Source organism: Megalobrama amblycephala, linkage group LG12 (assembly GCF_018812025.1).
Source record: "Megalobrama amblycephala isolate DHTTF-2021 linkage group LG12, ASM1881202v1, whole genome shotgun sequence".
NCBI classification, from domain to species: domain Eukaryota; kingdom Metazoa; phylum Chordata; class Actinopteri; order Cypriniformes; family Xenocyprididae; genus Megalobrama; species Megalobrama amblycephala.
In genome coordinates, this window is record NC_063055.1 from 39,858,039 (window position 1) to 39,875,283 (window position 17,245).

At 36.3% G+C, this 17,245-nt stretch overlaps 1 protein-coding gene across 2 annotated transcripts; it reads right to left on the bottom strand.

The window, feature by feature from the left end:
- Positions 1–2,790: 2,790 nt before the first annotated feature.
- Positions 2,791–13,324, bottom strand: ubiad1 (UbiA prenyltransferase domain containing 1). Of its 2 annotated transcripts, none has more exons than XM_048211124.1 (3): positions 13,032–13,324; positions 8,576–9,152; positions 2,791–3,914 (listed from the first exon to the last, which is right to left on the bottom strand). In XM_048211124.1, exons 2-3 carry the CDS (start codon positions 9,105–9,107, stop codon positions 3,427–3,429), a joined length of 1,020 nt encoding a protein of 339 aa, XP_048067081.1. In that variant the 5' UTR covers positions 9,108–9,152; positions 13,032–13,324; the 3' UTR covers positions 2,791–3,426. The 2 variants fall into 2 exon arrangements, with proteins under 2 accessions (XP_048067081.1, XP_048067082.1); XM_048211125.1 differs by lacking the exon at positions 13,032–13,324 and adding an exon at positions 12,891–13,014.
- Positions 13,325–17,245: the final 3,921 nt, after the last annotated feature.

The window sequence follows — 17,245 nt, forward strand, 5'->3', positions numbered from 1 at the left end:
TCAATGCATTATCAATCCTTCTTCGAAAATGTGTTTTTGTCTTACCTTGGTTCACTATGGTATAAGTGTTTCCCCCGGTTTCACAGACAAGGCTTAAAGGGTTAGTTCACCCAGAAATGAAATTTCTGTCATTAATTACTCATGTCGTTCCACACCGTAAGACCTTCGTTCATCTTCAGAACACAAATTAAGATATTTTTGATGAAATCCGAGAGGTATATGACTCAATCTCTATAATCAACACTTTTAAGGTCCAGAAAGGAACTAAAGACATCGTTAAAACAGTCATGTGACTGCAGTGGTTCAACCTTAATGTGATGAAGAGACGAGAATACTTTTGTGCACAAAAACAAAATAAAAACAACGACTTTATTCAACAATCTCTTCTCTTCTGTGTCATTCTCATTCGTTGTTTACGTCCAGCACTTCCAGGTTCATCGTCAGAACGCCGACTCATTATTGGCTGGCTCCTGTGTCAGCATCACACGTATGCGTCGATCTGATCATGTGACCAGTTTTGGCCAATACTGAGCCGGCATTCAGACATAGAACTCATGGAACAACATGAGGGTCCCCCTGAAATCAAAATGTAAGTTTTTTAGCTCTCAGTATTAAGTATCTTAGCCTTAAGGTTATGAATAAGCCGGTGTGTTCCAAAACAATGACAAAATTCACATTTAGGAGAAATAAGCATTCAAAATTTTGTCTCTCACTTCCGCTAAAATGGATCACGGATTTTCATGACATCACATCACACTTCAGCTTCTCGTCAAATCTTTGGTCCAATCAAATGCTCTCTAGAATCTGAAGTCCCGCCTGCTCCTACACTCTTACAGATGCTGAAGCTGAAATCGGTCATTTGTTCACACATTATGCTGAATGGCACATAGTGCACTATATAGAGAATAGTGAACGATTCAGACAGTGTAAATATGCTTTCCATTGACGTGAATGAAGTCTGTTTTCACGTTAGTGTCACGTGAACCGCCGCAGCGCGAGCACAGTCTGCTCCGGTCCAGAGACACGAGAGCACAGAGCGGATCATATGCGCGACTCGGTTCAGACCACAGAAGGTATCGGACCCATTTGAATTCTGCACAGAATGCTGTATACAAGCGATATAAAGGACATTATGAGGAGAAATAGTTAGAAATTAGAAGGAAACAGGTTGTAACATAAACAAAACTCTATTGGCTATTTTAAAAAAGGGGCGGGGCTGTTCGATATAGAGGGTATGCACGTGACATCACCGTCGACCGTTCCGACTGCGGTCACGCCCACTGAGTGGCAAAAGACTGAGCGACAGCATTGGTTTCCAGCGTGAATGCCGCGAAAAACACACAAAACACATCCAAAACGGGAAAGAGCTTTGTGATTGACTGTACAGATAGATTTGACACAAAACCTGAGGTATATTTTACAGACTGCCGAAAGCTACAGAAAAAAATAAGCAAATGAGTCACTGCAATTCACAGAAACAGCTGACTCCAGCAGAGAAACAAGTTTTGCGTTGGTTTTCAGCGTGAATGTTGCGAAAAACACACAAAACCGGAAGGGTTATTTATTTAAAGACTGCCGAAAGCTACAGAAAAGAAGCAAATGGATCACTGCAATTCACAGAAACAGCTGGACTCCGGCAGAGAAACATGGATTTGCAGTTATCATTTTGTGTCAAAATGTTGGATTTTGAGGTAAAATCATACCGTATATATTGTATTGTTATATATTATGTTGACAAATCATCAATTAAAAAACACTGACAAAAACTATACAAGTTTTAGGACTGGATGATATATTTAACATTAATATAAGTGATCACTCGGATTTAAACCTACCTATATTGTAGTTATATAAAGCGTTCACAGGCAGATTTGCTTTATGTATTTCCCCGGCGTCGAAATCAGGCACATATAAATGTCATATATAAATGCATGTCAATATCCATGGATTAGGTTTCTTTAACATGTCATAAGAAACACTTTCGAGCCCAACCTTTAGCATAATAGTTAGTTTTACTTGTGCTTTTGTAGTTTCCCCTATTAAATCCAGTCATGCAGCAGATTCTTTTGCCACTCAGTGCAGCTGAGGGAGCGCGTTCCGGCGGGAAAGTGACGTCTATGCATACCCGCCCTGTCGACTTCCTGTTTTAGTTGAATTCACGTCAACACATTAAATAATGCTGCAGGTTCCAACACTCTTCAGTGGGTCTTTAATGACAGAATTTTGGGTGAACTAACCGTTTTATATGCCCAATCAAGACATGAAGCCTCATACTATGCAGTTTCATCTAACCGCATAGTGATTTATGTAACTTAATATTTGGTTAAACTTTGATACTGGGAGATGTGTGCATGAAAAGCATGGGAATGTCTTTGTTTGCAGACAAATGCCAACAAAAAACTAACAAACAAGTTGGCTGTTGGATTTAGAATTTTATGAAAAATAACAATCATATTCACACACGTTCACACTGCCCCAACAGACACTGATGAACATGTTCTGTCTGGTGAAAACAAACCCCGACCAATGCCAACACTGATCCGACAAAACCCAACAAATGTGTTTGTATGCAAATAACCAAATGGATGGATTGCATTTCAAAATTAATGTATTAATGTATGTGTATATCTCATGTATTCTTTCTACAGCAGCAAAAGATGGCGAGTACATTCACATTTGACACCAACCTTTTGATATGTACATTTAAAAAGCTGAGCAAAACTTTCCAATATTTTACTTGTTCCCTTGTGTCCTGGTGGAAACAGTGCAGTAAACTGAAACAAAACATACTTGGTTTGGTACATCCTTTATTTGGAAAAAAAAAAAAATGTGGCATTGAAATATGTCTAACGCTGTCTATGACATAAGATCCAGCCGAGAAGCACTACACCTTTCTTGTAGATTCAGGAGTTTGGTTCATTTGGCAAAAACCCTGCAATGGCACTAAAACTAAAGAACTGAAGAAGACTCCCTCATGAAAATACTCACCAGCCGACCACCATGTTTTTAGGCAAATCTGAGCTGACATGGACACAGAACTGAAGAGCTGCTACTTCAGACTTGACAAGGAGGTGATATTGTGGTTTTATAAAATAAAAACAATCAAAACATTATTAAAAAATTATTTTATAGTCATGAAATAATGAGAAAGGACCTAAATATATCTGAAACATTTAATTTACTAATAAACGCATATATATATATGTATATATATGCGCTTCTTCATGTACAGACTGGTCTCTTTTTACAATACTGATGTACTGGACAGTCTATGTATCTTTAGCACGGCACCGAGAGCACTTGCCCACTCCGAAAACATAAATAAACCACAATAAATTAAAGTCTTTGAACTTTAGATTAACATCACTATAAATACAAAAGTATCTAGAGTTGTTTAAAACAAATAGGACAAAAGTTCTAGTTCTTTCACAATAACGGCAAGCTACCCTGCGGTGCCAAAATAATCCCGAAAACATAGAAGAGTCCCATGAGCAAATTGAGCTTGGCAGTCTTTTGTGGGATCTTGGCGTAACACTGGCGGCGGAACTGCCTCTCGAGAGGAAAGGCCATGGGCAGCGTCAGCAGCGGCAGAGCCATACTGATGGTGTAGCGTGTGGCTAAGATACAGAACAGCAGATAGGGGACGAAGAGCAGCAGGTTGTAGATGATATAGGACAGCGTGGGCCCCACCAGGATGGCCAGGGTGACGATGCCCGCCTGCTTGTCCGAGTCCATGTCTCGGGTGTTGTTGCTGTGCAGGATGGCTTCGGTGTTGAGCGCCAGCGGCACGGCGTACACCAGCGGCAGGACCGACAGGTATCCCACCTGCACGGCATGAGCGAACATCACCGCCAGAGGACCGAAGGTGATGAGGATGACCACGTCGCCCAGAGCAACGTACTTCAGTCCGATGCCTAGGGTCAAAACACAAGAACACGTGAGGAAACCACGGTTGTGAACACATGCCTGGAAATTACTGTGTCGGGGCGTTCACACAGAACACGTTTTTGCGGTTAAAAACAAGACGCATGTCTTATTTTTTTCCCAAAGCTTATTAAATGTTAGGGCTGGGTATTGACACAATTTTCACAATTCGATTCGATTACTAATCACATGCTTTTGATTCGATTCGATTGTAGTATTTCAGTTACAGCACATGGCAAATTTTCTAGAGGAAAAAGAAATCTCTCAACTAATGCTGTAAACTACACACGAGAGTCAGCTGGTACTACTGTAATAATATTGAAGGTTAAATTAACTTATTAATATACAAACACTTAAATTACACTCAATGATGTTTTTATTAAAAATAAAGTTTAGAATTACATAATCATATTTCTATTCCAATTAATTTTTTTGAAAAATAAACTGTAACTGATTTATTCAAACATGCATTAAATATTGAAGAACATTATAATGAATATGTAACGGTGCATAGCTATATTTATCAGAATGATGCTCTCTAGAGTCACTTTTCTAGCTGACTAATGAGTTTATGGTCTCTGAATATGTTTTTCTGAGGTAAATGTGACGTCACGTGACATTGTTTACAAGCTGTTTTATTGACGTCTTTCCGAGGTTGAAACACTGATTGAGCGATTACACGAGACATGATACGGATTTCAGTAAGTTGTACTGTATATTTTAACATACCTTCAGATGTTCATGTTTATTTCGCTGTAACTGGTATTAAAGCGGAGGAGAGGATGATCACATGCTTCTCTCTAACTGAGGCGCTAAAGCGATCTGTCACGCCACATTAAACAGCGCCAAAACGGTATTTATTTTCTGAATCTCATAATAAGATGGACGTCATTTGAAATCTGAGACTTTGCTTCATATCAAAAGTAACAAAGATTATTGTGATTTATTGGATGGGAGGCGCTACATATTCTGCTCATTCATCAACTGAAAACAGACTAGACTAATCGATTCTTGGGATTTAAGAATCAATATCGGTTCGTAAAAATGAGAATCGATTAAAATCAAGAAATCAATATTTTTTACCCAGCTGGGTAGATTACTTACAAAATGTAGTCCATTACTAAATACACTTAAATTACATGATAAAAAAGTGATCTATTAGATTACACATTTTAGGTAATGTAATCTGACTACTATTTAAATTACTTTTAGAATACTTGACCCAATTCTTACAGACATACATTTCTCTTAGTCACACAGCCTGTTTTATTAAGTTTGATGCTATAAATACTATTAAAGTGTGAGATTTTAACGAGCTCTGACGAACCGTAGGTGCGACCGGTGGCGATTATCCCTCCACGTTGACCGCTGATGTAATCAGTGAAAAGTAACTGTAGTCGGATTTTTTTAAATGTAATTTAATCTAATTACAAGTTAAATTTTTTTAATCTGATTACTTAATCCAGATGAATCAGTTCTGATGTGTGTATGCATCATCGGCTGTTTACACAACACTGTCTTCAACTAAAAAATGGAAAACTTTTTACGTGTTTTGGACGTTCATTTACACAACAGTGGGGATTTGGGGGCCTGAAAATGTCAAATTTTGATACCGTGTTTCAAAGTCCAAGTGTCTGAAAAGGATATCATTATCGTCTCAGTGTAAACTACAAAAATGCAAATTTATGAAAACGGTGACAATGCGCATTACGTGTTCAGTCTATAAGCTCCTAGTGTTTTGTTACAAAGTGACATCGCCATCTACTGGCCTGGCAGCAGAATACAGCGTTCTTAGTCGTTTTTGTGGATCCGTGTGAACAGGGATCATTTTGACAACGTTGTACACAAACACAAAAGAAAAACTTTTCAGTTTTTAGTACATTGTTGTCATGTAAACTGGGCTGTTACCAATCAAATAAAAACAGTGTTAAAAAAAATATTTTTACACTGCAGAAATGGCACATTTAGATGTATTTACACAATGTGGAGGTGGCATGAATTTATTTACACTGCAATTACATAATACTATGAAATTAGGGTCAAAATTCTGAGTATTGCATTATGTAATTACTTTCATTTTGTACTCTGAAACAACAGGCCGGGCCAGTGCTGCCACCTTGTGGAACAACCGACTAGTGCAAAACAAATCCAACGCGCATGTGAGACCAGTGCATTCAAAGTATACTTAGTAGGGCTTGGACAATACATTGATTCTCAATTCACGATACAGTGAATCTGGGTCAATTCTGATATTTTCACTCTCGAATCGATTCGGAGCTTAGTTTTTAACAGCAGATGGCGCTCTAGGCTAGTTTTTAACCGCACGCTCAAATGCTCATGAAGCGCTGGAGAGAGCTTGTGCATTCGTCTGAGTCATGTGAGAGGTTAAATATACCTGCACCTCAGCTCAGAATGCTTTTATGAAGCCAGATTAATGTAAACACAGCCCACTGCGAGCACCCTTGTAATTCACTTTAACCTTTTCGAACTTTATGAATTATTATTTTAGGTTTTAGTGGTGTGTGTAAAGGAACTGGAAGTAGTGTACAAGTGTTTCTAAAGCACATGGTGCTGTTAAAAACTAAGCTCAGAATCCACCCGAGAGAGAAACGCGATACATCTGAATCGATCCAGATTCTTTGTATCGCGAATCGAGAATCGATGTATTGTCCCAGCCCTAATACTTTGAGTCACTGAATCATTCGATATGTTTAGCAAGTCACTAACCCCTTTCAACCATACTTTTCAAAATTCATGGGACATTTTTCAGTATGAGAAGTTGTAACATTACCAGTAATAAAAAAAGGGTCATTTTCAATGATTACCATCACAGTTTTATGTATTTTGAATCTAATATGTGAATGGTCTTTTACCGGTAAAACGACACAACGCCATTGCTTTTGTGAACAGTCAGTCTGTTAATTTTATAGTAATTTACCTTGTTTAATGTGTGTTGAACAATGTATAGTTCTGACAAAATTGTTGTTAACTAACATTTAGATTTTTTAAATTTGTGAATCAGTAGAAGAGAATCGTGATTCAGATGTGAATCGATTTCTTCCCACACCCCTAATATCCAAAATGCCTTAGGCATGTGACGGTATCAAATTTTCATGTTTCAATAATTGCTGAAGCTTTTATCACGGTATACGGTATGATCACGATATTGAAATAAGTTGCAAAAAAAGTGTTGTCAAGATAACAGGTTTAAGAACTCTTATAACAAAAAGAACTGAAAATTTAAATACAATAACGCAGTACACAAATTATAAAGTAAAATGTTTCAAACAGATTAAAGTGCAAAAGAATTATAAAGAACATCAGGAAACACTATATAAGGTCTCATTATTTAACGTTAGTTAATGCATTAACTAAGATTAAGAATGAGCAATAGCTACAATTTTGATTTTAGTAATGTTAATAAACATTACAATTAATTAAGATTAATAAATGCTATTTTAAATGCTAATAAATGCTATAAAAGTATTTTTTCCATTGTCAGTTTGGCAATAATGAATTAACATGTTAACTAATGAAGCCGTATGTTACTGAACAATAACAAATAAACCAGAAAATTTTCAATCATTATAGGGCATGTTGTAGTCCATATTAAAATATAAAAATGTTTAAATTTGAAAATAAATAGCCATTTAAGTATTTGGTGCTGTGATGAACAACATTGAGATTAAAAAAAAAAAAAAAAACTTGAATGCTAGTTTGAATACTGTAGTAGTGCAGCTGCTTTGTTTGCGGGGTTTCCGGGGTAACCGCTGCATTTCTGCTGTTCCATCAGCGCCCTCTGCTGTCAGAGAGTGAACGTGCACTTTCATTCAATGCGTCTCCTTCACTCGTTCCGCCATGTGCTTCTCGTTGGGCTTGTTTACATAGTGCGCGTGCCTCTTTGACGCCACATACAGCGATGTTGTGCATTTTATACGGCTGATAGGTATTCTTAAAATGTAATATAAAAATTAAAATAACTCCTAATAAATTATTATTACAGTATTTTGAGGTGCCCACGGTAACAATATTGTGTATATTCATTATCGTGATATATCGTATTACCGAATGTCGGCACGTCTAAAATGCCTATTTTATATCGCTAACAAAATCAATGAGCACATTTACATACACACTGATAACTCACAAAAACCCAGTTTACATCCAAACCAATTACCCGACAATGCAAGTAAAACACATTTACAAGACTTTATTAATAGATCAGGTTATTCCCCGGTATTGAAATCATTCAAAACCTCATCACCTGACGAGCTGCGATGTTGAATAAATAAGTGATATTTTAACTGAACCGCTTCTACTTCGGCTGCACGAGATCAGAACACATTTTTATCATTCACTCGCTCTGTTTAGATGTGCTTCAATCCACCGTAAAGACACTTTCCTGTCACCTATCACACATGTGCATTTCAATAATCCGGCAGAAAGCAGGTTAATGTGTTTACATGTGGGAGAAATCCAGCTGTGTCGATCGGCTTATGCTTAAGCTGTTTATGAGTGAAACGGGTTAACATGTTTACACGACCACACGCACCGTCAGCACGATCAGGTTAAGAACGTGCCTGTAAACGTGCTCACTGTGACTATACGGCCCAGACATGATATATGCACAAAAAACAAGCAGCATATTCACCTCCAGTGTATAAAAAAGAGCTGGACAGTCCTCCGAAGTAAATGAGAGCTAAGTGCTCTAGTTTCAGGGTGGACAGGAAGTAGAGCAGCGTGGCACAGAGACATCCTGCCGAGTACAACACCGCCCCAAACATCACCACGTCCTGCGGCTTCAGGATCTGATCCACCAGAGTCCTGTCGTCGCTCTTCTTGTGATCGATTCCCTTGGAGAAATCATAGTAGGTGTTCACCAGGTTCCCCGCACCGTGAACCAACAGAACGGCCACGGCACAGACCAGGAGAACCAGGAGGTCCACCGACCCCTCCAGTTTGTAGGCCAGAGCGCTGCCCAGAGCCACGGGCGTGAGCGAGGCGCTGAAACTCCACGGCCTCAGGGCCAACACGTACGCCGCGCACTTGCCCCGCATGTCCAACGTCATCCCGGCCACGCGGGACAGCCGGCTGCTGCGGTCACGCTCCACTCCCGACGATCTCGTCCCATTCAGTCCGTTAGATCCCGCGAGCACGCAGGTCTCTCCGCGGCTCTGCTTCATAGTCGGCTCAATCTAGCAGCGCTTCAGAGAGATCAGAGGACGCAGCTGTCCAAACACACAAAACACTCACATCGTTACAACATCAAACTATGATTTCACACCAACAGCTACTGATATAAACTTCTATAGAGCGCTTTAGAGCCCGCCCAGTTTCCCAGAGGAACTGCTTTCAGAAGTATTTAAGAAAAGTTTGTTAAAGTGTTTTTAATGACCCTACAAGTTTGATTAAACTCAGTGTTCGTACGGATACTGTAAAATTACGGCCCTACGAAATGCGTTTTATTTTCTTTTGAATTCCATTTTTTCCATTTTAATCCATTTTTTTCCTGTTTTAATTTTTTGGGACTCCATTTTAATGGTTAAGTAAAATGTTAGTAATCAAAAAGCATGTCTAATTAATTGAAATCATGAAACTTATACAATTTAACAACAACTTTTTAATTTAACAAAAATTAAATTTTTTAGGACCCTATAAAATACGTTTTACCAAATTCTGTTTTCCGTTTTAAGGGGAGACACTACAGGCAAAAACACTGTTTTTTTCGGGCATCTGTCAATTTTGAGATTTTGCACTTTTTGGCTTTTCATAAAGTGTTTTTTTCAGACTGGGGAAAGAAAACATCCAAAATACACTTTAAAGTGTATGTTTTATAGTACTTTATCTATTTGCGTCTATAGATTTCAATTACAGTAAATATCTTTAAAGGCCATTTTCTCAAAAGGAGTTTTTTCTCCTGCTCGGAGTCAGAAATCTCCAGCAGACCTTACATACACCAAACTTTACAGTTTTATTCCTATCTATATTCTGAAGGTTTTTACAGAGGGATTTGTTGATATATAATTTGCAGGACTTTATACAACATTTTATTCCTAAAAATGATGGTGAAAATTATTTTTTTCTGGCTGTTGAGAGTATATTCTGATTTATGGAGTGATAAAAAGAGATATCCAAAATTCCTTCTGTAAAAACCTTTTAATTTAATATGTCCAAAACATTAAACAAGACTTTTGAACCTGACTTCATCCAATATTCAGATTTTTGTTCTAGAAATATATGCAAATTAGCGCATATTTAATTAGATAATGCCTCATTTGCATATTTAAACATAACATTTTAGAAAACTTGTAATACAAAAAATGTTTGCAATTTTTAATGTAATCAATCAGCTGGGGAAGTACGGTGATTTTTTTTACCCTATTCTGTCTCGCCTTAAGCTGTCTGGATTTAATTTTAATGGTTTAATTAAATTTTAATAATCAATTACTTTTTAAAATTTAATTTCTATGAAATGTTTTGTTTTTATTTTTTCAAAAATTCTGTGTTGTGTATTTTTATTTTAATCAAATGAAGGCATAAAATATTAATTTAATTTATATTTTAATTATATGACATTAAACAAACTTTTTTTCAAACAAAGTGCTGCACAACAGAGCTTTAATGTTACAATTAACACATGGAAGAAAAATAGTTTTAATAATTTATTATTATTGTTAATAGTCAAACTATGATTTCACACCAAAAGCTATTGATAAACTTCTATAGAGCACATTAGAGCCCGCCCTCCTTCCCAGAGGAACTGCTTTCAGAAGTATTTTTCCCGTAGAGATTTTTGTGTTAAAAGTGATATATTTGTTTTTAATTACCGTACAAGTTTCATTATACCCAGTGTTCGTACAGATACTGTAAAATTAGGGCCCTATGAAATCCATTTTATATTATTTCCAAAATTCCGTTTTAATTTTTTTGGACTCCATTTTAATCATTAAATTAAGTTTTAGCAATCAAAAAGCAACTTATACAATTTAACAACAATTTATTAAAAATTGCATTCTTTGGGACCCTATGAAATTTCGCTCAAATTCTGTTTTATTTTTTACCAAATTCTGTTTTCGGTTTTCTGGATTCCGTTTTAATGGTTTAAATTTAATTAAAGTTTAATTAAATGCATAAGAACAACAAAATGTTTTTCTTTTTTTATCTAATTTCTATGAAATGTTAGGTTTTGTCTAGATTTTTTTTTTCCAGAAAATCTGTGTACTTTGTGTATTTTAAATCTGGCAATCAAATGAAGGCTGCACAAGAGAGCTTTACTATTAAAATTAAAACATGGAAGAAAAATTGTGATTATGTCTTAAATTTTAATAAATTATTATTATTAGTGTTAGCATTACTACATTGAGACGTAGCCAAATCCTGCTGTACACAAATAATATATTTGTCACAATCAAAAATTTGAGAAATTCCGTGACATTCCGCATTATACAGTAAATTCCGTTTTTATGACTGGATTCCGAGATTCTGTCCGCAGAAATCATAGGGCCGTATATAATAAAACTCCAGGACTTTAAGCACTTTTTTTAGGTGTTCAAGGGCTGCAGTCAGAGATCTGACTTAAACTATATCTTCATTATGTTTCACATTCTAAAAAAGGTGAAAAGCTGCATCAAACTCTTGAGCAATATCACGCTCACAGTCACGTGAAACGGCATTTCTATAGCAGACAGGCTGCGTGTTTGTGTTTTTCTGGATATATACTGTCCTTCAATGATTTAAGCACTTTTCAAGAATCTCTTAATAAATAAAAGTTTCAACAAGTCAAATTCATGCATCTTGTACAAACCCATCAAAATAGGAGGAAAATATTTTTTTAAATATTCTGAATATGAGGGAAGAACAAAACACTAAACTTGTTTAATGTATTTATCTGACAAAATTATTTGGCAAAAAAAGGCAAACTACAGCTACAGGTTTGATTTTACTCTACAAGTGCACAGAAAAACAAAATGCAAACACTGACTACAACAATCAGTTATTAATATTTTGTTGGTTCTCTTATTTTTGCATGTCCATAATTTCTTTGACAGCCACAATTTGGCATGTTTGATTGCTAATAAAGTTTATTTTGAGAGTGTAGGGAGATCCACGCTGTCATTCACAGTACTTCACAGAAGTGGGCGGAGTTAAAGAGCTTGCCGTAACTCTGATTGGTGGAATTTTCTGTACAGCATCATGGGTAATGTAGTTTTTCCTCTACAAATTCAACCATTAAAATATGACAGCTTCAACAGAATTAAATATCATTGATAGACAAACTCGTCGCTCAGTGTAGAGCAGTCTTTAACAGTGTATAAGTTATTGTTAAAAATCATTTCCATATGGAGAAAATTATTGAGTTTTTACTTCCGGAACAGACTGTGGCTCTCTGAATGATTTTTGTGCTCCAGTCTGGATCAGCTGCGAAATCCACAATAAAAGGAAAATTATTAGGAGAATTATTAAAATAAAGAAAATTAGATTACGGCAGTCAGAAGAAGGAAAACAAACACACCATCAGTCGCTCTATTAGAAACACCATAAAGAATTTATGACTAGTTTGTCGACGTGTTATAAATGTACATTACATTTACAAATAAATTAATATTAATATTAATTACAGTGGAAATGCCTGAGAAAAGGGTCCATTTTAATGTTTCATTATGCCCTTCAAAAACACAAAGACTAACAAAAACGTGCATGTTTCAGCACATAATACTATGATAATCTTCATTTTTAACACTGTTAGTCTTTCTGGACATGTTTTGGGTAGAAAAAAATATATGTAAATATTTTCCAGATAAAATTATACACGTTTATAATACTTACACATGATTTTATATATTATTAGTGAGTAAAGGGAACATCATATTTAGGGGTCCGTGGCATCAAAAACATATAATAATAATAATAATAATAACCTCCCGTGATCAAGTGTTGGAGCAGAGCCGCTGCAGGTGTGCGCTCACCTGTTGATCTGCTCATTAACTCAAACACAGTAACAGTTTCTCATGTTTCTTCACTGATGGTGGTGTTGGTCAGGCAGCTAAAGGCTAAAGCTAGTTCAGAGAGATTATCAGAGATTATCAAAGTGTCGGTCAGGCTCGTACCTGCTCCACACACACTTCAGAGTCACTCCGCGAGCCGCTCACGCATCGTGCCGAGGCTTCATGCATCAATCCCCGCAGGGTCCGAACAGCAGTGGCAGTCGAGTGCTGATTTAAACGACATTAGCAACATTCACTGACTCACATCGCCACTTCCGTCCAACACCTCAGAGTACAGCCGCGTGGACAGCACGGACAGAAACACGGCGCAGCTTCTTGGTTCCGCCCATGAGTTCCGCCCTACTCATTACTCTCAGAAGGAGGTTTTCAAAGTCAAACAGTGTGAAATGTAAAGAATAAATACATTAAAATAAATACATAAATTAGTATTAATAAATAATTATATAGATTAGATAAGTAAAAAAAAAAACAGAATGTGATTAAAATAAATATTAAAACTGAGTAAACTATAAAAATTGTATTTAAATAAATTAATAATACATTTAACAGTACAGTATTATAGTGATTAATGTAACTAAACAGACATAGAGTGGTCAGGGTATAATATGGATCACATACTCAAAATATAGTAGACAAACGTAAGAATGGAACTTAATAGAATGAGAGCTAAGGAGAATATAGAGTGCTGTAATGAGATCTACACAGCAAAATAATTTTATATTTTTGGGTGAACTAACCCTTTAATATATTTAAAAATAGTAAAATGTATAATAAATAGGTTTCTGCCACAACATCATATCTGTACAGTGATAATAATATCACATAATAATATCTGCACAGTGTTAATAACTGCAAGTGAAATGACTATGGTGCTGAACTGACAAACTTGTATTGGTGTTTTCCAGTTTATCTCGTCATGTAGTTTACATGGTCATGGCTGATTTCAGCTGCAACCTTTAGAGAACCTTTAATGTTCTCATACACACGACTGTATAATTACACATAAATCTGTCTCACAGGCTCGAGTGCCATAAGCTTTCTGTGGACGGTGAGTGAATGCACACTTTCACGGCTGGGCTTGAACCCACTGGCCACATCAAAATTAGGCGAGTTTTTGTTTAAACTAAGAATAAATATCTGTCAATGCGGTCAGAAAAATAAGCTTGTTTTCCTTTTGAATTAAGTTATATTCAATAAGTTATACAGATATACAGAGATGTTTTAAGCATAAACTCATTTTAATAAATATTTCACAAATATCTGAAGTCCTTTTGCTTCTCCAGTAAATGTATCTTGGTTTAAGTATAGTTAGATATTTGTTTTAGAAAACAATACTGAGTATGAAAGTCTTTTTTCTTCTAAATTTGTCAAGACAGCTATAGTTTTATGTCCATGGCTATTCCCAATCCCACTGAATCTGCACTTACTGGCAATAGAGTATAATATAATAATACTCTGGCAATAGAGTATAATATAATAATACTCTGGCAATAGAGTATTATTATTTTAGTCAAATATATACCGATGGCTCAAAGGATCCATAAACTGGGCTGAAGCAGGACTAGAAAAGCTCTTCTAATCACTTGTTTATTCATCAGAATTGATTGCAATTCAGTTGATCCTTCAGTGGGTGGAAGAGGTCTGAAATGAGGTTATTTGCTCCGATGAGATGATGCAGTATTGTCTTGCCTTCATATAGGACACACAGCTTTGATTCATTTTTATTATACAGTATTCAAATGTGTCAGGCCATGCAAACGCAGACGCTCTCTCTCGATGGCCATGAGGACGATCAGACCAGTGGCAGAATTTTTATTTTTGGGTGAACTAACCCTTTAATATTTTTAAAAATAGTGAAATTTATAATAAATAAGTTTCTGCCAAAACATATCTGTACAGTGATAATAATATCACATAATAATATCTGTACAGTGTTAATAACTGCAAGTGAAATGACTGTAGTGCTGAACTGACAAACTTGTATTGGTGTTTTCCAGTTTATCTCGTCATGTAGTTTACATGGTCATGGCTGATTTCAGCTGCATCAGAACCTTTAATGTTCTCATACACACGACTGTATAATTACACATAAATCTGTCTCACAGGCTCGAGTGCCATAAGCTTTCTGTGGACGGTGAGTGAATGCACACTTTCACGGCTGGGCTTGAACCCACTGGTCTGATCGTCCTCATGGCCATCGAGAGAGAGCGTCTGCGTTTGCATGGCCTGACACATTTGAATACTGTATAATAAAAATGAATCAAAGCTGTGTGTCCTATATGAAGGCAAGACAATACTGCATCATCTCATCGGAGCAAATAACCTCATTTCAGACCTCTTCCACCCACTGAAGGATCAACTGAATTGCAATCAATTCTGATGAATAAACAAGTGATTAGAAGAGCTTTTCTAGTCCTGCTTCAGCCCAGTTTATGGATCCTTTGAGCCATCGGTATATATTTGACTAAAATAATAATACTCTATTGCCAGAGTATTATTATATTATACTCTATTGCCAGAGTATTATTATATTATACTCTATTGCCAGTAAGTGCAGATTCAGTGGGATTGGGAATAGCCATGGACATAAAACTATAGCTGTCTTGACAAATTTAGAAGAAAAAAGACTTTCATACTCAGTATTGTTTTCTAAAACAAATATCTAACTATACTTAAACCAAGATACATTTACTGGAGAAGCAAAAGGACTTCAGATATTTGTGAAATATTTATTAAAATGAGTTTATGCTTAAAACATCTCTGTATATCTGTATAACTTATTGAATATAACTTAATTCAAAAGGAAAACAAGCTTATTTTTCTGACCGCATTGACAGATATTTATTCTTAGTTTAAACAAAAACTCGCCTAATTTTGATGTGGCCAGTGGGTTCAAGCCCAGCCGTGAAAGTGTGCATTCACTCACCGTCCACAGAAAGCTTATGGCACTCGAGCCTGTGAGACAGATTTATGTGTAATTATACAGTCGTGTGTATGAGAACATTAAAGGTTCTGATGCAGCTGAAATCAGCCATGACCATGTAAACTACATGACGAGATAAACTGGAAAACACCAATACAAGTTTGTCAGTTCAGCACTACAGTCATTTCACTTGCAGTTATTAACACTGTACAGATATTATTATGTGATATTATTATCACTGTACAGATATGTTTTGGCAGAAACTTATTTATTATAAATTTCACTATTTTTAAAAATATTAAAGGGTTAGTTCACCCAAAAATATAAAATTCTGTCATTTATTACTCACTCTCATGTCGTTTCACACCCCTAAGACCTTCATTTATCTTCAGAACACAAATTAAAATATTTTTGATGAAATCCGATGGCTCAGTGAGGCCTGCATAGCCAGCAATGACATTTCCTCTCTCAAGATCCATTAATGTACTAAAAACATATTTAAATCAGTTCATGTGAGTACAGTGGTTCAATATTAATATTATAAAGCCACGAGAATATTTCTGGTGCACCAAAAAAACAAAATAACAACTTACAGGTGCTGGTCATATAATCAGAATATCATGAAAAAGTTCATTTTTTTATTGTACTTTTTTTTTTTTAATTTGTTGATTAGAGCGTACAGCTCATGAAAGTCCAAAATCCAGTATCTCAAAATATTAGTATATTTACATTTGAGTTTCATTAAATGACCATCCCTACAGTATAAATTCTGGGTATCTCTTGTTCTTTGAAACCACACTAATGGGGAAGACTGCTGACTTGGCAATGGTCCAGGAGACAGTCATTGACACCCTCCACAAAGAGCATAAGTCACAGAAGGCCATTACTGAATGGGGTGGCTGTTTACAGAGTGATGTATCAAAGCATATTAAATGCAAAGTTGATTAGAAGGAAGAAATTGGGTGGGCAAAGGTGCACAAGCAACAGGGATGACCACAAGCTTGAGAATACTGTCAAGTAAAGCCAATTCAAACACTTGGAAGAGCTTCACAATGAGTCGAATGAAGCCGGAGTCAGCGCATCAAGAGCCACCACATTCAGACATCTTCAGGAAAAGGACTACCAAGCCACTTCTGAAACAGAAACAATGTCAGAAGCATCTTACCTGGGCTAAGGAGAAAAAGAACTGGACAGTGAACAGTGGTCGAAAGTCCTCTTTTCAGATAAAAGTAAATTTTGCATTTCATGTTGAAATCATGGTCCCAGAGTCTGAAGGAAGACTGGAGAGGCACAGAATCCAAGCTGCTTGAAGTCTAGTGGGAAGTTTCTGAAGGGCCGTGACATCTGCTGGTGTTGGTCCATTGTGTTTTATCAAGTGCAAAGTCAATGCAGC